This window comes from Hirundo rustica, chromosome 5 (genome assembly GCF_015227805.2).
Source record: "Hirundo rustica isolate bHirRus1 chromosome 5, bHirRus1.pri.v3, whole genome shotgun sequence".
In the NCBI taxonomy this organism is placed as follows: domain Eukaryota; kingdom Metazoa; phylum Chordata; class Aves; order Passeriformes; family Hirundinidae; genus Hirundo; species Hirundo rustica.
In genome coordinates, this window is record NC_053454.1 from 66259111 (window position 1) to 66283256 (window position 24146).

At 40.7% G+C, this 24146-nt stretch overlaps 1 protein-coding gene across 3 annotated transcripts in view; it reads right to left on the reverse strand.

The window, feature by feature from the left end:
* Nucleotides 1-2654: 2654 nt before the first annotated feature.
* Nucleotides 2655-24146, reverse strand: part of ANKRD50 (ankyrin repeat domain containing 50) — a 40323-nt gene continuing 18831 nt past the window's right edge. For all 3 annotated transcript variants that reach the window (XM_040064295.2, XM_040064297.2, XM_040064293.2), the window contains 3 exons: nucleotides 20499-20728; nucleotides 8586-12133; nucleotides 2655-6393 (listed from right to left, as the gene is read on the reverse strand). In XM_040064295.2, the coding sequence (XP_039920229.1) occupies nucleotides 8589-12133; nucleotides 20499-20728 (3775 nt within the window). In that variant the 3' untranslated portion in view covers nucleotides 2655-6393; nucleotides 8586-8588. The remainder of the gene's footprint in view (nucleotides 6394-8585; nucleotides 12134-20498; nucleotides 20729-24146) is intronic.

The window sequence follows — 24146 nt, forward strand, 5'->3', positions numbered from 1 at the left end:
CAGAAAATATTAATGATAAAGACATTGTCTCTGGGTTTGGAAATCCCTGGACCATAAACAGCTAGAAAACATTTAGAGGAAAAATCATTGAAAATTTACCCTGTTTCTATTCACATCTGATACTGATCATCGGCTAATGACAGATTGCAGGGCTGGATGAATTTCTGGTGCACTCTGAAATGGCTGTTCTTAAATCCATCATCCCATCCTGGCAAAGAGGAAAGACTTACCCTTTTTAGAAAATAGGCTGCATGTAAATGAGCCAGCAGCGTGAGCCAAAAAGCACTTTAATATCAATTCAGGCACAGATTTTGCTACCTTTCCTCAGGTGAAGGGAACCACACTCTTCAAATACTACTATGGAAGTGGATTGTAACTGCTGAAGTCTTGACCCCATGTAAATAAGAATGTCCCAGAATAATTCTGGTAATTTCACATTTAAAAAAAAAAAGTAATTAGCAAAAGCATTTCAAAACAAACTCCATCCAGTGCTCTTGTGGGAAATCTCAGCAGAGTACAAGTAGAGTGAATTAACCATGGTGTTACCAGAGCCAACATTGCAACAGTCGGAGCGAATGTGCTTCTGCCTCATTCCTGGTCTGCAGTGAACAGCTCCAGCAGCCAAATGAGGACTCTTAATCATGCACTCTCTATTCATTTACTGCTTTAGCAGTAAAGTTTTTAGATGTGGCAAAGGGTGAGCTGCATTTTGAAGACTTCAGAGATGATGTGAACCTTTCCTCCCCGCTTTCTTCTCATGCAACTAAACCTTGTACATCACCGCTCCAGGTGCTTTTTCCTCCTGCTCCTGTATGGAGAAGCCCAGCTGGAAGGGAAAGTATGCAACTTGGTCCTGTGCAGCCTCTGAAAAACAACTCTGCTTTGAGCACTGTGCCTGTAAAAAGATCTTGTCTCTCCACACCACGAATACCATCAAATGACAGCCTTCAGAAACAGGCGTTCCCATTAATTCGTCAGCAGGCTGACAGCTAACCAAGGCACAGGGGAGATGTGAAATGTTAGCAGAGACAGAAACATTCAGACTGCTTTATCTCCCATTCAATTCAGAGTGTTACTTTAGCAGAAAGCTAGCACTGGGACATGAAAGCTTAGATGCACGCTCAGTACTGCCTCTCACTAAGCTCCCACCTGTCAACGAGGCTCCTGGATAAGCCTGCCTTTTTTTTTTTTTTTTTTTTTTTTTTTTTTTTTTTTTTTTTTTTTTTTTTTTGAAAGCTCTGATTGCAGTAGGAAAAATGAGCCCAACTCCAGCAGAAAGAGCTTGGCAAGCTCTCTCCCAGTGCCACGCTGCTCAGCACAAGCCAGATGCAGCGAGGTGGTCCCTGGCCCAACCCTGCAGGAATCTGCTGGCAGAGCAGCCTCCGGAGTGGAGCTGACTCCTCTCCCACAGCTCCAGCAGGCAGCCAGGAGCTGGAGCTGGTGACACCCAGCAGCATGGACAGCCTCCAGCGAGCCGCACTGCAAATGCACAAAAAGCAACTAAAAAAAGCAACTGGGGAAAAAAAAAAAAAAAAAAAAAAAAGGCAGGAGATGAGCTCATGCCAGATAACAGGTTATTCAAGGCAGCAGAATTGCCTAGTGCTGGGAGAGGCCCAGGGGCTTTTCCCAACGTTGTTTTGAGCCTGTTCCGTGACAGACAGAGCAAATGCATCTTCATCTCAGTATTTCTCCTGTGTTTTCTGTGCTTTGGGATTTACTGGCAAATAGGAACACCTTTCGTGAGAGCAGTATGAAAAAACAGCAACAGAACTATCACACTATTATTAAAGCTGGAACAAGACTAGAATGTTTTGTTCTTTGGGAAAACACAATGGTGAACTGGACAGCCAGCCTAATGGAAAATGACAGAATAAATCATAATAAAGGTCCACTCTGTCTTTGTCATTTATGGATAAAGTTTTGAGTTTCAAAGTCTCTCTATGAGATTGCTTAATGTTCACCAAGACATAACAAGCACACAATAGCTCTGCTCACAGCCTTAACTCTTGAGAGAATTTTATTATTTATTTAAATATTTAAAAAAACCCCAAACATTTTCCCTAGGAGATGCAGGCTTAAAAGTTGCTACATCAAACAAGTTATTGGGGGGAAATAAAAAGCTAAAGCCAACAACCAGACCCCAAAGCCTTATTCTGTCCCTGCAACCAGCAAATTACATTTTAATTCTAAAGATCAATCTGTTTATATTACCTATATACACATTTGGACACTTTTTTATCAAAATGATTTGCCAACTAGATTTCTCAGTCCCATACCCTGTTTCTGTGACTCTTTGTAGCACAAAATGATTAGGATTTAGATCAAAGCCAAATTCTCATTGCTGTCTCTCCAAGGGCCTCCAGCTGAAAGGCTTTCGTTTACTGTGCCAACCAATCTCAGCTTTCTTTTGAAAATGCAAGTAATACACGAGCCAAATTGTTGCAAGAGATCTCACAGAAGATGTGAAGCATTATTTAATGTGATTGTGTATATTCCATAGAATAAGAGATTTAAAACACATGTTGAATAGTTTTATTTAAATATTATTACAGTGCTTATCTGAAGAAAATGTCTGTCTCTGGAATGTCACAGAACTTATGCAAAGATTAATTCAGTGAAAATTCTTTGCTTCAATGAAAAATAGCCACTGAATTAACACATACTTCATTATTTCAGATGGAGAACTTAACAAAAGAGGGTCAGTAACTGCTGTGAGAAACAAGAGAAATCCACAGAAAGCAAGTCAGCAGATAATGACAATTTTGCCATTCACCTAATCTTAGGAATCAGTAGAGCCACCTGTACCAGCTGCTGGAATCTGAGTGAACCAGAATGCCCTGGGGCGGGGTAAACCTGAAGCATCATTTACAGAATCATTCAAGAGGAGCCAAACTCCTCTTTCACACTCAAAAACCCTCTGCAGAGAAATCCTGGTGCCTTTACGATCTGAATGAGTGAGACAAGATCTCAGGGCCAAAGAGTGTTGTTTCAAGGACCAGAGAACTTCTCTCCCCTACCTTTTCTAATGACACATTCAAGAAAAATGAGTAGCCACCATCAATAAGAGAGCTTTTGCTTAATGTGAAAATACGAGAGAGAAACACTCATGAAGACAATAATTAACAAAACCAATTTGAACTTGTAAAGAACTTACAGCAACTGAAATAGTGAATTTATTGGCCCTTATGGTATTTACAGTATAAAATGGTCATTTTAAACAGAAGGACATGCAGCAAATCTTCTCCTGCAAATGCTCAAAGCCGCAGGAACTAATGCCACGGTCTGAGGTTTGCTGGGCTGCTTACTGGACACACACATCACGCTTCATTTAGTACTACATGAAAGTTAATCAAGTTTAATAACCTTTTCCTGAAATGTCTCAGGAAATGAGGTAGAAAAATTAAAACAGATGTCTGCTGAAAAGCAAATATATTTATTATGCACTTTAATATACACAGGGATTTTTTGCTTAATATAATACAAGGAATAAAATAAAAATTTTACAATGTGAAATTCATTCAATGTACATTAAAGGCTATTTACAACCCACTCCAGGAAAAAACAGTCTATCTGCAAACCAAGTTAACTGAGGAGTTCAGATGGGGAACATTAAGCATAACAGACATTTGCATAGCAGAGTAACTGAGGAGGGAAAACACCTTTTTAGTTTTCAAGAAATGGTAATGTTTTCAATACTGATCACAGAGAAGACAAAAATGCATCAATTGTGCCTCGGTATCTCTTAATGCATTTCTCTCCAGATGAGTTTTTCCACATGCACACAGTATTGATAGCCGTGTCCACAAAACAGTCTCTTTCCCCATCTCTCCCATCAAGAATTTTGGGTGTCTTGTGGAGATGACCTTGGAAGGACCAGCAAAATGGGATGAAGAGAAACAGGATTCCTGTTGTATTCAGGTTTTTTTGGTGTGGTGAGAGCTGCTGCCCTGGCAGAAGGAGCTGTGCTGAGTCACAGCTACACCCCTCTGCTCACCTCCACTCCGTTTACAGATGGCGTAGGGCAGAGGGAACAATGGGGAAACAGCAACTCTGCTTGGCACACAATCCCCTCACAAAGGGTGATGCTAAAAATCACACACAACAGCAATGTGGAAGTACACAGACCTTCCGAGAAAATAGATGATTTAAAACAATTCATGCCCCGTTACAAAGGGATATTCAAAATGTGGCAGAATCGTCATTCTGAAAACATTTTTGACAGGTCTACTTTCTGCTGACATGGAGAGAGGGTTTCCCCACTGACTGTTTCAAATGTAAATACTATTCACACAAAACCCACCAGACTATCTGTAAGTTGTGGCCCCTTGTGAAATTGGCCATATTTTTACGTCCTCTATCCACAAGGTGCAATTAATAACAATACAATAAAATTAAATAAATATAATCCCAATGACAGTCAAGGTCAGTAGAAAAAGTGTTGGCATTCAGGGATCCCTTTCCACAGAACAAAACATACATCTAATAACTAAGAAAAGTTGTATTCTTGCACAGTATTGCAAATGTACTATACTTGAGGTTTGGAACAAGTTTGCTGAGAACATTTTGGTACTTTCTCTTTTCTAAACCACTAACCCTCTTAAGGCCATTCTGCCAGACTCCTGTTATGTTTATTTTATAATTGTCCCACAGGGACAAGAAATTCAATACATGAAACATTCAGAATAATCCATATTGCTGTGTGTCAGCTTCTAACATCTAATTTTACTATATGCTGAATGCCTGACTATAAAATTCTCTTTTAGGAAAAAGCAAATAAGAATGGAGGTGCAAGGTTTAGGAAAAAAAAAAAAAAAAAGTATTCTGATGACAGTTGATCATAATAACCAGACATGGAGCCCTTTAGTGCCACTACATCTACATCCAGGGGCCATTCATCAAAGTTTAAGGATCTAATTAATCATCTATGAAAAATAACCTCAGCTCTCTATCATCTTATTTCTGGAATGATCAGAATTAGAGTATGAAAAAGATGAAACCCAAGCCTTTAGAAGAAATACTTGCATACAAAAATAGGCTTATTTTTTAAAGAGCAAGGCCGTGTAATGTGAATAGGAGAATATAGCTTGCATTTGCAGGAGAAAAGAACCCACTTGTTTCATTTTATCACTTGCAGAACTGTGCAAGTAAGATGTGCACATTCAAAGGAAAAAACTCACACTGCTCACTTTCACAACAATGACCTTGACTTTGCTACCTTTCACCCAAGTACAGCATTTCTGCTGTAAGAGCAGGAAACCACCTTTTCCATTATCCATAGATGGACTCTCCCGACGGCTGATTAACCGCGCTCCAGGTACACAGACACGCTGGCTCTACCTAATCCCCGTGAAGCAGTAACCACATTCATACAAGTTTGTGCTTTAAGGAGTTATTGTCTCAGGGCAGGGCTAACTCAGTAATCTCTGTACTCCCCAGGCAACACTGTCGCTGTGCTTTTCACTGTACTCTTGCTCCATATTCTCTCAGCCTCACTACAGAGGGTCTGTATTTTCCATGGTTTGCTTTACTGACATTCCCAAAAATAGTCCTTTACCTTGGAAAAGAGAAAGGGCTGTTTCTAATGTATAGAGATATACAAGAAAGCAGGATCAGACCTTTTAGCACCTCAGATATACCCATATTAAGTTACCTCATCACCGTAGCAATAACAGAGGCTATTGAGGACCAAGAGTCCAAAATCTGCCTATTACTTTCAGTGGTCCCAGTCTGCCATCCAGATTTGGTGCTGTAGTACCAGAGAGTAGATTTTTGCCTCTTAAAAATCCCAAAGACACTGTAGGTGGTTGCAGTCCAACTTCTTTGCCACCACTGAACAGCAATTACACAGACAGAACACACAAGTACAGTATTTATAAAATACTGTTACAAGACTCGTAATTCTGGAGGGAACCTTTTGAAGTACATGGGGAACTGACAATACATGACAACAATGCAAATGTGACAAACTCGTTGCTTATTTTCTTTAGCCACAGAAAAATAAATACAAAAAGCACTGCCTTTTCCATAACACAGTTCACTGTGGCACATGCACCTCTACCAAGCGATCTGGAATAGGAAATCAGAATTCCTTGTTCTTACCATTTTCAGCTGTGGTCAGGGAAATACAGCATATATCTTTCTGCAATTAAAAAAAGTGCTCATTCTGTGTATTAAATACAAAGTACACAAAATAAAATTTCAAAGCACAGAGGATTATACTGAGAAGGCAGCCTGAAAATGTAGGCACGTTACAGTAATTAAGGTAACTGTACTGTAGGAATCACATTCTTGAATTTCTAGGTGGACTAAATAAGCATTGTTTGCTTTCATCCCAGCCAGCTGATAAATCATCAGGGGCAGAAGCGCTTCTGTTCACAGCATCATGGAATTGGCCTGGAAGTATAAAATAAAAACATTAAGCTTTGAAACTGTCTGTAACACAAATAGTATTGGTAGAAATTGAGCTGTATCACCCCTAATTAAAGTCAAAAGCACACAGCAACAACCTGATGAGGAAAAGTGTTTCCTGCCTAACCCCAGCCCTGTGATTGATTCCCTGTGCTCTCTGCCACCCCAAGCAGCTACATGGTCCCCACAACAGGAGAGCTTCCTGGATAGGGTGGGAAGCAGCAGCCAGGGAAGAAAAGCCATTCCTGTGGTGCTCCCATGGAATATTTCTGATGTGATTCACCACAGGTGACTCATTTATCCACCGTTCACGGAAACTACTGTTTTTTTCTGCTTGAGATTTAGCAAAGAGGAGGTAAATTACAGCCTGTGCCAGGCAATTCATAATCCACACAGAATTGTTCTCAACTTCCATCTTTAAAGTGACGCTCTGGAAGGTGTTAAGAGAAGAGCAAAAGAAACCATTTGGTTATCCACATCTCATTTTTTTTAGCCATTTGCATAACCAAGAACTTCACTGAGAGAAACCGTGAATTTTCAGTAGCACACCATTTGTTCCAGATAAAGCAAAGCCAGTGTTGTATGTGGAATGTTCCGATTTCTTAATATTTTAACGTTAAGAATGATGGAAAAAAATCACCAAAACCAATCAGGTCAGATGAACACATGCTATGTCAGAGCCATGCAATGGACTTACAATAAGGTATAACATGAAAGCAAGTGATGAACATCAGGTGCAGGCACATAACAGTTAGGAAATACAATCCTTAATTATACCTTTTAAAGTTTTATTGAAGCAGGAAAAAATTATAAATAAATTCTAATCCTGTTTGGACATGATGTACTACTGTGGGAATCTTAAGTCCTTGTAACTTTCACGAAGATTTAAGGACTTTTCTCTCTCAGCTGATGATTCCTCTCTGTGTCTCTTCCTGCTGTCCTGCCCCATAGCTCATCTGACCCTTTCATAAAATTTGCATTTTACAAACGTGCAGGCTCCAGTGCAGATGTTTTTGAAACACTTTATTGTTTCAAACATTTTAATTTAACCAAAATGCCAACCCAGAGTCCTGCACAATATTCTACTGCTCTGAAATTCCCTAGGGACCTCAGCTACATCTACAGATGTATCACATTAAAATCAATTTCCAGGACATTTTGAGAAAATGTCTGTTTATGTGTTTGTGACAGCTGGAGACCTTCCATGTGTGGATCCTGCACCACCTGCAACTGTCCTAGAAACATGCTGTCTTTGATGACCTGCAGCAGAACTGAGTCAGAACTGGCAAGAACATTCTTGTTCTAAGGAGCAGCAGCCTGAGCTGTCCAGAATGCCGCATTCATAATCAAAAAAATGTTTTCAAAAATAAGCAAGCAAGCAGTAAGAGGTGGGCACACATTTCATAAAGATGCTGCTTCTCTGAAATTACAATAGAAAACATATTAACACATTCCAAATACCCAAAAAACATACACCACAACAGGAAGAGGGAAAAAATAGAACTATTTTAGCTGACTCACTGACAAATTCATGTCTGAAAAAGAGACTTTTAATTACTTTTCCAGCTTAAAATTCAGTATTGGAGAGGAAGTGAGCTATCTAAATGACCTCCACAGATTAAGAACAACAGAAAATTGGTATCATAACATAGATTATAATCTTGCATTGAGAAAAGCCACCTCTTTTATAGTAGGATTACCTTTACAACAACAGAAATATAAAATCAAAGCTTTAGAGTAGTATTTTATACTTATGCTTCACCCTTGAAATCCACATTCAGAAATGTGGTTGCCTATAACTTATAAGAACCTTCAGAAACTTTCTGAGGAGCATTTTCGTAAATAATTAAATAAAGACTGTATCTGAAAATACCATGAACTGAAATTCTCACCTGTCCTTACATTTGAAAATGAAATTCCAAATCAATGCTATGTGAAACTCACTTATCAAAGACAATGGGGCACAATTTGAGCAACTGAATTCAACAGACAACACGACAGTGATCCAATTCTTCTTTGGCTGGTGCTTTTAAATTGACAGCGAAGGAAATACTTGTTGGGTTAAGATTTTAACATCCATCAAAAGCAATTATGATGGCAAAGGAAAATAAAATGTAAATTTAGCACATTTTAAACGAAATGCAGGCATTTGGTTCCTTTGTGACTGGGTAAGTTACCTTTTACAATGGTGTTTCCTTCTTGTAGTTGAAGCTTGGGTCGCTACCTTCGATCTGAAGTTTTAAGGCTTGCTTAAGGCTGAGTTCTGTCTCTGCAGGGGGATAGCCTTCCAACACATCCTGATGCCCTCTGTCCTGCACTGTTCGTGGGACAGAAACCCTGCCGAGAAAAACCTGATTGCTCTGGAGATGGTAATTTGGATTTGTCATAATGCCATTTCTCTTCTTCTGCTCCCCACTCTGTTGGTGAATCAGGAAGTGCTGCTGAGATCGACCAACTTCTTGCTGAGCTGGAGGGACCAAAATTTTGCACTGTGGCTCTGGCGGCACTGCTTTCAGTGGCATGCTTGTGCCAGATTTGGCAATAGGTACTCGTTTATCAAACTGAGTCATTTCATACTCTAGCACTTTGGGTTGGGAGGAACTACTCTGCTTTATTTTTTTTCCAGCTGACCCAGACTTGCTGGAGTTGTCTGTTTTGCCCCCTTTGTTCGCTTTAGTTGATTTCAAACTAGGTTTTACTTGGCTCCATTCAAACTCACTACTCGGTGAATTATGATTTTGACCTAGGGAATGAGTTGTGGAAGAAGGGGAAACAATGGACTGCCTGCTTCTGCTGCGTGGCAGGGAATGCTGCTGGATTTGCTCCGTGAACGACAGGCTGTGGAAACTATCAATGGGCACTGTCTGAGCGGTGGCCGTCGAGGATGTGGTGCGGAGAGAAGAATTTTTGGAGCTTTTCAGGGAATTATTTGATAAAGATGACTTCTGGCGGTCAACCGTGGAATCGGGAGACTCCGAAGGTGAACTGAAGGCGTGTGCAGGCCCATTGGATAATCCTCGCATTCCAGGCTGCATGTCTCCTCCAGTACTCCCTGAACTATTGGACTTCATGGTTAAGGACTGCATTTTAGAGGAGACTGATTGTAAGGGTTTCTGCTCCATTGTGTGGACTGGAGATGGAGTACAACCATTCAGAGTTGATGCACCATATTTTTCCAGTAATTTAATAATCTGTGAGTGCCCATTTTTGGCTGCAACCCTCATAGCAGTGCGCCCAAATTGGTCAGCGTGATTGGGATCAGCACCATGCTCCAGTAATATCTGGACAACGTCAATGTGCCCCTCTTGGGCTGCAATGCAGAGTCCAGTAGCACCTTGATTGCAAGTGTGGTCAACCAGAGCACCATGCTCAATGAGAAGCTGCACGACCTTCATGTGGCCTTGCCATGCAGCAGACTGCAAAGCGGATCTCTTCTCATTATCTGCAGCGTTCACATCAGCGTGGTACGTTATCAGCACCTGCACCATCTCCAAATGGCCCTGCCAGCAGGAAACATGGAGTGCTGTTCTTCCTTCAGCATCGCTTGCTTCGACGTTTGCACCATTTTCTAAAAAATACTCTGCCATTGTAAGCTGGTTTTCTAATGCTAGGATATAAAGCGTTGGCCGGCCATCAGCATCTTTGTAGTTCACATCTGCTCCGTGGCTGAGCAGTAGCTCAACTATATCTCTGTGACCTTCTAAGGCAGCTACCCGGAGAGCATTTCTCCCATCGTAGCCTCTCTGATCAATGTTGGATTTATTTTCCAGTAACATCTGCACACAATCATAGTGACCTTCCTGCGCAGCTAATATGAAAGGTATCCGTCCATCATTATCAATTTCATTTGTTCTAGCACCTTGTTCTATAAGAGCTTCACAGATCAACCTGTGACCTTCAAAAGCTGCCATGTGCAAAGGTGTCCACCCTGCATCGTCTCTGTGATTTTCATCCAGCCCCCTGTCCAGCAGAGTCCGTACTACTTCAACATTGCCCTGTGCAGATGCTATGCTCAGGACTGTTCTGCCTTCACTGTCAATGCTGTCAACAGCTGCACCCCAAAACAAGAGCGTATTCACGACTGAGGCGTGGCCCATGGAGGCTGCTGCCAGAAGCGGCGTCCTGCCGTTGTTGTCCGTGTGGTCAACATCAGCTCCTCCTTCCAGAAGCAGATCAACCACATCCACGTGTCCTTCATAGGCGGCTACCAGCAGTGGAGTCATGCCATCCTTGTCACAGTGGTCGACTTCAGCACCGCGGTCGATGAGGAGACTCACCACTGAGGCGTGTCCCTTACTGGCCGGCACGCAGAGCGCAGCCACCGACAGCGCCGTCCTCCCATCCACGTCCTCGTGGTTCACCTCTGCACCGTGGTCCAGCAGGTGCTCCACGATCTCTTTGTGCCCCATGTACGCAGCTGCGATCAGAGCCGTTCTGCCCTCATTGTCAGCTTTATTAACTTCAGCCCCGTGCTGGAGCAGATTCAGCACGATATCCTCATGCCCTCCCCACGCTGCGGCTCTCAGCGCTGTCCGGCTGTCAGCATCTGCGCAGTCCACTTTGACCCCGGCGTACAGGAGGGCGGACACCACCTCCGTGTGCCCTCCCCACGCCGCCGACCGCAGTGCCGTCCAGCCGTCATGGTCCGTGTGGTTGACGTTGGCCCCACAGCCGATGAGGCAGTTGACCACCTTGGTGTGCCCCTGCCGAGAAGCCAAGGTCAGCGCTGTTTGCCCGTGGGTGTCTTCGATCTCCAGATCCGCTCCCCTCGACATCAGCAGGTTGACCACATCGAGGTTGCCGCTGTACGCCGCGTTGGCCAGGAGCGTTCTCCCGTTGGAATCGCACTGGTTTACTGATGCCCCGTTGTCCAACAAGGTGCGGATGGAGTCCTCCCTCTCCAGGGCCTGCCGGACAATGCAAGACGTGCGGTCATCTTCGCTGTTGACGTGAGCACCAGCCTTTACCAGCAGCTGCAACACCTCTTGCTCTTTAGGAATTAAGGTTGACAGAGAGTCTTTGACAGGTGTGCCATTCCATATCATCCACAAAGCCAGCTCTGAAGTCTCCAGCTGTAAATTAGAATTAATGAGATGCAGTGCAAACTCTTGAGCTTCTAACGGTGTTAAATCCTTTGCCCGGCAGGTATAACTCATCGCCAGCATTCTGTGTCCCTCTGCGGCGTTACACAAGTATTTCTGTGTACAGTGCTTTACATCCAGCAACCACTCCGCAAAACTGTAATGAAACAAGATTTTTGTATTTCCAAGGCCATCGATAAGGACTTTGGACAGGACATCCAATTTGCGTTGAAAGTCTTCTATCGTCAGCATCATGTTTTTGGTCCACACTGCGTGATACAATTCTGTGGTGGTCAAGGGCCTGCAGGCTGCAAGAATTACATTAAGGATGGGCTGCACCTTTGCAAACTGTTTTCTCACAAAAAGTCTCTGACAGAGCCAAAGGTAGAGGCCATTTAATGTTCCTGGAATATCACGGATCTCCCGTAACATGATAAAATTCTCCACAACTCCATCTAGGACACGTTCCAGATACAAAAAGCAACCGCTGCTTTTGATGTGAAGCTGATTCAGCATTTCTGCCGTTTCTTTTGTGAGGTGTTGTCTCAGGGCTTCTTCCTGGTCCAAACGATGCAGAATATATTGCTGCACATCTTTCACAATGTAAGCCTTTCGGAGGTCGTCCAGACTTATTTTTCGAAAACCTGTTGAGAGGGGAGAAAGTTGTAATTATTTCTGATCCAGTTCTGCTTAACTCAATGTTGAAAGAAGAGTAATTAAAAGCCAAGACATTTTTGGGTAGGGAACACCCACAATAAAATATTTTCCCCTGTAAACACAGCAAATATAAATTTATTATAATAGCAGAAAACTTTGATAATTAGATACACTGTTATCACCATCTACTCTAAGAAAAAATATGTGCTATTAACAAAAAATAATATTGAAAATCACTCTGAGTAAGGCATTATGCGTCTGCCTTGGACAATACTAAACACCTAAGCAAAACCATCAACACTCCAACCAAAATATGATTATTAAGTATTATTATATTATTAAAGGTATAATCCCTTCTCCAGTGTGGTTAACAATGGAATTCTAAGTAATTTTCAGCTACTTAGATTAAGACAATTATTATGTTTATTTAATTGCAGAAGAGGGTATTCACGCTTGCTGCATATGCATGATTGAATGTATATAAATCACTAACTTGACCACCACAGTTTCTTTTAAAAGCCTTTATGATACAGGAGAGACACTCAAAATAGTTTTAAACATCTTTAGACCTCTGCACACAGAAAATTACCTACTTTTTGCAAGTGAGGACTGAGTTCTAGATAAACACCCAGATTCTCTGGTAGGTGACTCAGTGTATTAAGACACAGGTTTTCTCGTAGTCATATGATCTCATTGTTTTCCCAGCCTGTTTGCTCTTTAGAGGAAAAAAGGACATTATTTCATACACGAAGACTGCGTCTGTCCCCTCCCCACTCAAGGAACACCATTCCCAGCAGCACGTGCGAGGAAGTTCCCTGCACCGCCTTAGCAGCTGTTAAGACTCTCAGGAATGGGGCTGAACCAAGGCAGAGCCGTGTGGATACACGGCTGCCTCTGCCATTTCAAACATTTGCTCTGATAGGGCCAAGGTAAGCACTTGATGAGGACCTACCCTCTCTGATTAATGACACATTGCGTTGTTTGAACACTGCTCTTGCAGAAGTTATGGGAAAAACCACAGAGGTCACGGACGCAGCAGCTTCAGTGACTGTGTTTCAGGCCAGAACTGCTCCTCAGTTCTCCAGGGACAGGTTGTGATCCTTTCCTTACAGCCAGCTCAGCTAGTCAGACACAAAACCAACCCTGCTCTTCAAACCAAAGCAAAGTTACTGAATTTTAGATTATACTGAAGGAAAAGCAACCATAGATCAATGTGTTCAATTCAATTCTGGCCCCATCTCCACAGAAAAAAATCATTTTAAGTGAGCTTCTGAAGGATGTTGCTTCTACATCTAGATCCCTGTGGATCAAACTGCTCAGTCTGCGAGGTTGTTCTGACAGTAAATTGAGGCTGTTAACAGAGCTGTGGTTTTTGCTTCCCAGTGGCTTCAGCAGAGGTTCAGAATGTCCCATTAAGGTCACTCTGTTAATTGTTTAGTCTAAGTGAGCACTGTACAAACACAACAGATGAGAACAGAGAGGCCAACTATGGAAGTGTTATTTAAATATTTCTGCTTCCCTTAGTAATTATGGAAGCACTACAAACAGGACTGAACCAACAGAACACTTAAAACAAAATCATGCTTCTCCATGAAATGAAATCACTGGGGAGGACACTTTAGCACAGTCAGTTCAGAGGGTAAGACTACAGGTAAGATTGACTACTTGAAAATTTTTGAATGAGAAGACCAGGAGGAAGAAAATAATCTTTCTCCATCCCAGAGGCTTTTTTTTTTTTTTTTTTTTTTTTTCCTTTTTGGGTCTAAAAGAAAACACAGAACCAGCTTTATCCACCACAATGTGCCACAAATTCAATAATGTCCTAACCTGACCTGTAGGATGGCATAATTCATTGCTTTATTGTGTATTTTATTAAAATATTCTGTATGTAACTTTGTGAAGCCCTTAATTCTTGCACATAACCCAAATAAAAAACTTTGCTGAGTAAGAGCATACAGTGCCCTGTGATTCTGCAGATCCCAAGCTCCCACTTGAAGTGAAAGGCTGTTTCTAGGTCAGGATCCTTCAGAAGATACAGAAAATAACACCAAAGCCAGGGCATTGCTTGGTGCATGGACTCACAGCCACAGGCATACTAGGAGCTGTAATTAGAGACAAGTCTCCCTTTGCTTGGCTCATGTGTGCAGAGGGAACAGTTTTGCTCAATTTGGAGCAAATACAACCACCCTGCTCACTCACCTAGTTTTCAACTGCTCTGCCGCTCCTTGCACAAATCTGTCCCTGTCTCTTGGCTGAACAAGAACAGGCAGGGAGCTCTGCACACTCATTCTCTATGTCTTTAGACCTCAGTGACCCTGCTCACAAAATCCCCAACCTCTCATTAATCCCATGCCCACATCCTTCCTTCCAATATATACCTGCAAATGTAAGCGATTTTTATTTTTAGATCAGTCAAATGTTTTTTCAATGGATTTCGTTTCCCTGCCATGAAAAAAACCCCAGACGGACTGGCACAACAGCAGTTCTGAGATTTCAGCTGATGTTCACTGTTGCCTGACTAATGACTACACTTCACCTCCCCTGACTCCCAGCCTTCCCAGGAAAACTTGCAGTGATAACGGTCTAAGCGCCTCTGTCTCAGTCTCGGTATCTCTGCTTCAAAACCAAAAGACTCCTCCTTGTCTTGCAAGCGTTCTTTGAAAAATAATTTTCATTTTGCTTGCCAAAATAGGTGGGAAAGTGAACAAAAAAACCCCCCAAACTCTAAGCCCTCCAAATAAAAAAAAATAAAAAAGGAAGGGTTTGTGTGTTTGTTTGTTTGTCGTTTTTTTTTTTCCCTTTAAATGAGGTATCAGTGTGCAAAGAAGCATGCCCCATTCCTGTAAGTGCTCAAGATCAGGTTGGATGGGGCTTTGAACAACCTGGGATAGTGGAAGGTGCCCCTGCCTATGGCAGGGAGTTAGAATGAGATGGTGTTTAAAGTCTCTTCCAACACAAAACGTTCTAAGATGCTCTGATTACTCTGTTCCATACTAGAGCTAAAAATATTATCCTGATCTGCTCTTACCTGAGATACACCAAATATCTAAGCACTTTAGACAAGTAAATAAAGTTCAGAAGGCTTCAGAGCAGTTTTAAACTATTTAATTGGCTGCATGTTTATGGAAGCCAAAAATTGCTTTTTTTTTTTTCCTTTTCTGCAGTATTTCCATACATTCCTTGTTAATGAGTTCCTATATATTCTATCTGAAAATAAGCTTGGATAGCAAGAAGCACACTACACTCACACAGACCTTCATGCATCCCAGGGATAACACACTGGGATAAGGGCTGGAATTAACAAACTGCCATTGTAAGAGACTTTTGGACATTAACAGGATGTTAATTTTAACCATGCACCAGACCATACCACAATAAGCAAATAATTCAAAAGAGCCTTATAGGTAGAACTGAATTTTTTTAAGTCTGAATTTTTTGTTGCTAGCTTGAAGAAGGAAAAAAAGCTATGTTTTTTTCCCCCGAGTATCTGCCTAAATGAAGTCATTTTACATTTCCAAACAAAGCTCATGCAAACTTACTTTTCAACCCTGCCATACAATAAGTCACTTTCATGGACAAGAAGCACCAAAATACTAAGAGAAAGCTCATTTTGTTTCAGATGCATTCCCATGAACTACTTAAACTCAGCAAAACAGAAGTTACAGTAGACAGAACTTGCAGTCCCACGACCCTGCTTCTTGCATTGTTAAAATTTTTCTTACAACACATCACTTTCAACCCAGTGGGAACTCCAATATGGACTGTTCTAGTTTATTACATTTCTGGCAGCTCTGTAAACAAATCTGTTCCAAATGTATTCCTTGGCAAGACCTAGGGTCATTCAAGAGGAGGAAAAAAAAGTATCTTGGTTATAAATACTTTTATAGCATGTCAACCTTTTCATACTTTAATAGTAAAAAAGCTATTAACTAGCAAGTTTCAATACTTAAAAATAACCTTCCACTTTCGTATCTTTAAATGGATTTACATAAGCACATAACAGAAGTTTTAAATACATTTTAATGTATTTAACTGAATCGTTAGCTTTAGAGTAATCCAAATTATTGCAAACATGGCAGTAATCTGGCATTAATAATTTATGCTGCAGATCTAAACTTGTATTGAATCAGGTACTTCCATGGCCATTTATACACACCTGCTCAAGAAGAATAACTTATCCAGCAGAATAAAGGGCACCTGGAGACTCAGGCAGCACACTTAGCTTTTAGTGCATTTGCAGTGTATCGTGCACTACAAATTTCTCTGCCTATTCTGCAGGTGCTATGAGACACTGAGGCTGAAATCTGCTGCTCTCACTGCTCCGCGTCACTACACAAAAGTTTATTTAATTAGATCTACAGGTAATAGTCCATTTAAAATAATTTAGTCTTCCCTCTTTAATTACAAGGCAATTAAATTCCAAGTTCACACACAACTTTTTACAAGGAAATTTGAAATTCCCTAGTACCATGCTTTCAGAGTGGTAATGAAAAGAAAGGACACGGTAATTAAAAGCTCCTTATATATTTCCCAAGCATTCTAAATAATTTTTCTCTCCAAACCCCAAACCTAAACAAGAAATTAACTTTTTTCAAAGCTTCAATATTGTAAAAGTAAATTTTACAACCACATAAATATATAGTTTATCTTTTCAGTAAGACTCCAACTCCCACGAAGACTTCAAAGTAACATGAAATCACCCAAATAAATTCCAACCTACAATGAAAAACTAGAGGACAATTTAGATTTTTTATTTCAGGAGCAATCTCTCCTGAAGTAGCCTCATGCCATTTATTTTCTGGAATGGCAGAAAGGTTCAGCTCCAAATCTGGCAACTGATTTGATCTGGGGATTCAGCAAAAGAACTACTTGAGTAGCTGTAATCACCAAACAGTGAGGTTTCTGAGAGAAGCTGCATTATGATTTTGTATTGTATTCTCTAAAATTTTCACTTTTTTGTTTCTTTTTAAATTTTTTTGGGAAGGCTGTAAGGAAAACAACCCTCCACATCTATTCAGACCGGTAAACAGTAGAAACATGAGAAAGATATGTTCCCGAGATTTCCAATCAAGAACAAATTTGGATAAATATCAACTCCTAAAAGTTCCTGTCTGTCTGGAACTGAATGAAAAATTAAAAGGATGAGTGAAAAATGGATGACACTGTCAATTCCTGCCTATGGACAAGTGGGTGAATGGAACTTAATCTGCCTCTGAGGCTAAATTGAACACTTTCACCTCCACTTTTGTTTTTTTATTGAATTTTCCAGTATCTTTCTGGCATTTGCCATTAACTTAATGAGAACTATGGCTCCCTGAGAAATGACATCTTCATAGGTTGTGCTGCACGGCTGCACTCATGCATGGGAAGGAATTCTTCAGAAGAATGTCAGTGTTTAACTGAGGGGTATAATCAAGCCAGATGTCACAGACAGTTGATTTATGTGTCTAGCAAAAAAAGAAGAAATTAGGTAAATGCTTATTAAAAAACCAACCTTTTAAAACCATTTGTACAGATGCACTTTTCCCTATTACCTTTATGCTGTTAACAAGAAATTATCTGCTGTTCATTCCAACTTATCCATGTAAAATTGCCTGATTTTAAAATGCCTCAAGTTTTCCAGCTAATATGAGGGATTTTCAGGACAGGAAATTAGTTTTGTAAGCACAGCTCATATGCTTTTAAGATTTAGTCTCATTTTAGAAAAAACATTAAAATTAGCCCGTTAGTTAAAAATGAAAAAAAAAAAATTATGTACTGTGCCACTTTCACGTTGGAAAGGCTGCATTGATGTAGCTGCTTGAGTGCCCATACTTGGAGCCAAATGATAACAAATGATGATGTGGGAGACAATGTGGATAACTATGGGTGCAAGACAGAATTGTTAAATTTAGGGAAAAAGCCATTAGGAAAAGCAAGCAAGCAGTATGGGGCAGCTGGTGACAGAGCATATGAAGAGAAGGCAGTTATCTGTCCTTTTCCTTTTGTAACGCATTTGGCATCCGCTCACTGTGGAGGCTGACCACAGACTCAGCCAGGCATCATCTCACATTTGCTTCGTATTTTTGAGGTTGTCTCTGTAGCCACAAGAGGCAAAACTTTTTTTTATTTTTTTAATTAATGAAAGCTGAGACTCTCAGTAAGGGGAAAAAATCTGTAGCATATTGTGCTACTACGGAATCTGGAAATACAGAAGGGCCCAGAGCACAAGCTGCAGCAGATGCAGGCACAGCTATTCGGTTTTCATAAGTTGCCACCAGAAGTGAAAGAGGATCAGAACAAACAGCCCTCCTCCTTTTCTCATTCTTAAGGGTGCTAGGGATGATTAATCACCACTGGCAGAGTCAGGATGACAGTGGGTGAGAAAGGCTGGACTCTCTCTTCCATGTCATCACTATTCTTGGCTCAGGAGCTGCTTGCACAACTCCCATCTGTACTGCACACCCAAAAAAGAGCATCATCAGGACAAGGCCACTATAGCAAGCCTGCTTCCAGTCATCGGGTACACTTTGCTGAAATGAGAGCTAAATGTCAGACAGATCCGGAGGAAGTTTTCACTGCATGAAAATTTTAAGTGAAAACAGATATAAACTTTCTGGAAACAAATTAATATTGGTTAATGCACATTTCATACCATACTCTGAAACTGTTTTAACAGAAAAAAACTACAGATGGGATACATTTTCTTAATCAATCCTAAAAGGATCCCAATCTCTCTTAGGAAGTTACAGTGCAACTGATTTTTATCTGGTCCAAATACTGATCCTCAATTCCGCCTGCCCACCAACGAAATATAAATAGCTTATAAAAACTGGCTCAGCTAAAAGTAAACATTCAAATACCACAAAGGAGGAGAAGAGTTTGCCCCAGTAGAAGAGTTAATATCAGTCAATCCTCTTCAGGCCAGAACCCAAAGAGAAATCCATGTTATTTGCAGTTTTACAACACCAAGTTGCATAGTTCCTGAAATTAACAGAAGCTTCAGCCATGCTCCTCATATCCTCACTACACCTTCTGCAAACCTGAGTATCGGCTGGTAACAGGAAAATCCTCCAACAGTGCATTAAATGGGCAGCCATCACATTGGCTGTAATGTCACATTTTCCCTTCATAGTAGCTAAACCACAACTTCCTCCAAATAGACCCTAAAATTTCTTCTCAATTTGTATTCAGTTCTTTCTTTGCTGCACCGTTTCCACAGTGAAGATGGGATTGTAGTATCACACACTAATTTCCTTTATGCTATTCATCAAGTCAGACTCTGTGGAAATGAAAAATTAACTCACTGGTATTAAATTTAAAGGCATATCCATTACTTCTGCTGACTTTTCCTGTCAGGAATTCCATCTGGAAATATACTTAGAAGACAACAGCAACTTTTTACGGCTAGTCTGAAACACTGTGATTCAATGGAAAGGAAATAGGACTGGTGTGAGAAAGCCTTGTCTGCTTTTTTGGCAATAACAACATATCTAATCAGCCAAACTTTGACAAAACTATTCCATATGAATGCCTGAAGGAATCCTGTGAAGCTACCCCAAAGTTTCTTTTAGTTGTCACATACTCCCAAATACCAGTCTTCATGTCTGCCACTGATTAATACAGTACTTCATTCCAAAATGCAATTATCCCATTGACCTTCTGCCACTGTGGAAACGAGCAAGCCTATGGGTCTATGTGATTCTATAATCACATTTCTGTCCTAATTGTGTCCTTAATACACACAGGCTTTATACACAGCTCTGGAATCCAGTCCAGATACTGCCTTTTATTAAATTTCAGAGAATTTCCAGTAACAATGTCATTACAGTGAAGAAATGTTCTCATGACACAGTAAAGCCTGGACAAAGAAGCTGTAAAAATTTTTTTACCATGCAAACTTTGCCAAAAGCACAGTTCAAGAATCCACATCTACATTGCTCCTCTCTCCAGTTTCACCTTCAGAGATTATAACCCACTTTCTGCAAACACGGGGAAAGATTTTAATGGGAGATGAAAGGAAAACCTTCAGAGGTTGTAAGGAATGGGTGTATGCATCTGAAATACTTCTGCACTTACACATCACCTACGCTGTTTGAAGCTTTACAAAATGAGCAAAGCAGGAGGAAAACTCAAAACACTGAAGAGAACATGTATGATTTGCAAAGATAAAATTTAACTCTAAAATGCTTGGCTGATTTGAGCTTTCCATAGTCTATGGGAAACAGGGGTGTATGTTTTTTAGGATTACTATTTTTGCTATTGTCGTTTTTTAGAACTAAGCATGCAGCAGTGCTCTCCACCATCCCCAGGGCCTGGTTAATACAACGTCCTAGGTAGAGGTCCCAAGCAATTCCTGTGCTCTGTGCTCACCTGTAAACATTTTTGTAACAGCTTTACTCTGCTTGCGGGCAGAACACAGGAGGAGCAGCCAGGGAGGGAAGAACTCGAAGTGGCTGGCTAAAATCTCTGCTATTGTCCCAGATAAACTCGTGGAAGTCTGTTCACCCTCGGAAACGTTACAGCCTTCATCCACTGAATCCACCAGCATGAAGAGGCTCTGCTGAGGGGGCTTCATTCCCAAGAGAGGGAGCAGAATGCACCTGGAAGGAACATGAAACAAATTTGGTATTTTAGATGCATTTAACAATACATTGACTGTCATACAGGCATGCAAGATGAAGCTATGATCAACTTAAAAATGTAAAGTTACTTTTTAAATAGTTACCATGGAAAATATTGAAGTAGACTAAACTAAAAGAAATACATTGAACAGGTAGCGATGTAATTCTTGTTTAGGCACCATTACTTTTTCATGAACTTTTAATTTATAACAATACTTTAAAATTATGTCATAGTGTTCAAGGCTAATTAGAAAAGGGAAAAATGTTGCTTCACTAAGAAGATATTGGCCTAAAGCTTAAGAACTTCACTACTGTTGTTTCTGCCAAAACTGTTGCTATCGCTTGTCAGAAACTAATAGTGAACAACAGCTGGTCATGAAACAAAAATCTGAAAGACACATGAAATATCAAAGCTCAAAGAGTTCAAGTGTAAATGAATAATGCCATTACAAAGAACAGAATTTCTGCCATACCTTCACAAATAAAATGCAAATTAATAGCAGACTGAGGTATTCGGTAGTGACTTTGATGTATTAGCTTTTATTTATACTGGAGTTGCCAAGCTCCTGTTACTGGGAAAGGATTATCTGCATCCTCGTGCAGCTCTAACAACACGTCTGATCCTGTAGCTAAAAATTTGAAATTTGCATCTACTGTTGCTCTCTTTAGCAGGTGGTCCTTAAGAATACACCTAGCTGCATTTACATGTATCTTTAAATACAGCACTATATAATCATCATGCATCTATTCAGTATTTCCACACTACACTACTGTTTCTTGGGAAACTACTTCATACTGATTTAGACCTGTAAGTTTCACTGACTAAATTATCTTTAAATACACTTGGCAAGTAAACTTTGACTTTATAGTACAAGGTTTTGGAAAATGAAACGAGGTGAGAAAAATACGTATCTGACAGTTTACTCTCTTGTAAATCTGCTGTTTGCACATGTCCAGAAGCATGCCCACTCTTAAGTATTTTTTGTTTTACTCAAGACCATAATAACCTTTTTTCATTTATTTTACCAAACAAATTTACCTTTAGAAGACTTTGGTCAACACATTATCACCTACCAAGCATTCAAATGGGAATATAGGAGAATCTAGCCTGTTAAGGCAAGAATTTAATCCATTTCAGAAAATATTCATAAGCCTTGTTAGAGGGAAGTTTGTTATTTTTTGGTTTTCTGACTGAGAAAAAAGCAAAATGGAAACAGTGGTGGACTTTTCATGTCTGACAGTAGCAGTAGAACCTAGAAGAACAGACTAGGGGGAGAATTTCCTCAGAGGTATAAAAAAGAAGTACAGGATACTTGTGATCTGAAAATATTCAGTATAACATGGATTTTAAAACATGACCTTCCCCCCTTTTCTTTCAGAAGCACAAGACTTCTGGAACTCTTTGGTAGTTCCCCAGCTAGGCACTCTGGACTTCAGAGGATGCCTGACATACAACTGAAATCACTGCTCACTAAACTGGGAAGTTAAGCAGCTACCAATTTACAGAACAGGAAATTAAAGTAGCTATGAGGTTAAAATTACTTTCCCAAGTGATGCCAATCCCACAGTGAAAGGAGGCAGTTGGAAATGACCACATTTTCCACCCCTTCCCCCACCACAATGCTGCCTTGCCCCCTCAGCTATTTGTGTCAAGGCATTTTTCCTGCAACATTTCTTTCCCTATCAAAACTAATTTTCTTCTCACATAGTTCTCTGTATGAAATACTTTTTGAGAATGAACGTTACTATGAGATATGAAGAAATGGTAATGGTTATTTTAAATTAAAAATCTCACTTAAAATCTATGTGACCCTAACAAAATGCCTAAGAAATGCCTTAGGAGCATCTAGAAGCATACTTGTGTCAGTTTTTACCTGTCGGGAACACCACCAAGGAAAGCAAACAGTCATGTCTGGGAAAGATTCCCAAATCACACTGCCTCCAAACAGGGCTGGAAGCAGATTTCTAAGGAATAATGTAAGCACGAGGCAAGCATTAGAAGACCAAATTTTACCAGTATCCTCAGCAATCACTGCTTCCAGGGACTTTCTGAGATTCAGTCTTTGCATTTAACATCCCTTAACTGACCACACTTCCACAGGTTTGTCCAAGTCTTGTATGAACTGATTTAAAGCTCTGGCACTCACAACAGCAAGGCTGTCTGCAGGTTAGCGACACACTGCATGAAATCATCATTCCTTTTGTAGTTTAAAACCCAAAATGTCCTTGTTCCATTTGATATCCTTCAACTTCTGACTGGAAGGGACAGTGAGCAGTAATGTCATATTCCCACTATCTATGCCATTTGTACCACAGGCTCTCGGAGCTATTTTTTTCCCAGGCAGACGAGTCCTAGCATATTGAAGCTGCTCCACAAAATGCTATTCCACAGCCTCTTGTCTCCCTGTGCTCTGCTTCTTTCCACTTCACAATACTTGTATTTCTGAATCTTAACATAATTTAAATTCCACTAGAAAAAATATATGCACATAAGAAATGAGGCACCATGACTTCCCCCAGCCTAGAGCAATATTGATAAAAGTGTGGCATTAACAAGATATTGATCAGACTTTCTCTTTAAGTGCCCTTTGAAACTGTTTGATAAAATTCTATTATTTCGAGACACTTTACATCATGAGTTTGGAGTCAAGGCCAAGAAACATAGCAGTGAAACTTTTTGGGAAGTGTTGAGCTCATTTGCCAGAAGTCACATTATGTGACAGCCAGGGAATCAGCCCTAGACAGCACAGGGTTATGAAAGGCAGGTCCTGCCTGACCAACCAGATCTCCTTCTATGACAGGGTGACCCGCTCAATGGATGAGGGGAAGGCTGTGGATGTTGTTGGCCTCGACTTCAGCAAAGCCTCTGCCAGCGTTTCCCTCATCACCATCCTGGACAAACCGGCTTGATGGTGGAGTCTAAAGAGAGGTGGGGAAGGGAGTTAAACCCAGCTGGGGGCAGGTCACAAGTGCAATTGCCTGGGCTCAGTATTGGGGCCAGTTCTGTTTCATATCTTTATTGCTGATCTGGACGGGGTTCACCAAGTGAACCCTCACTAAGTCAGTCTCTTCTCCCAAGACATGGTTTAGTTGGTAGACTTGGCAGCGCTGGGTCAATGATCTCAAAAGTCTTTTCCAACCCACACCATCCTAGGAGCCTGTCTTTGCCTCTATAATGTGACTTAGTAATTCCACTCCCCTACCATTTCTTGATTACACAGGAAAATAACATAAATCAACATGGAATTAACAATGTCTTTAAAGCACTTCCCTCAAGGGCAATTCATCTACAGATTGCTTAATGGTAGAGTACCTCTCAAAAGAGTGGAAGATGATTTTCTTTACCTTCCGAAAGGGTAACAGCTTTACCTTTATAACTTTTATATTTAATACAGAT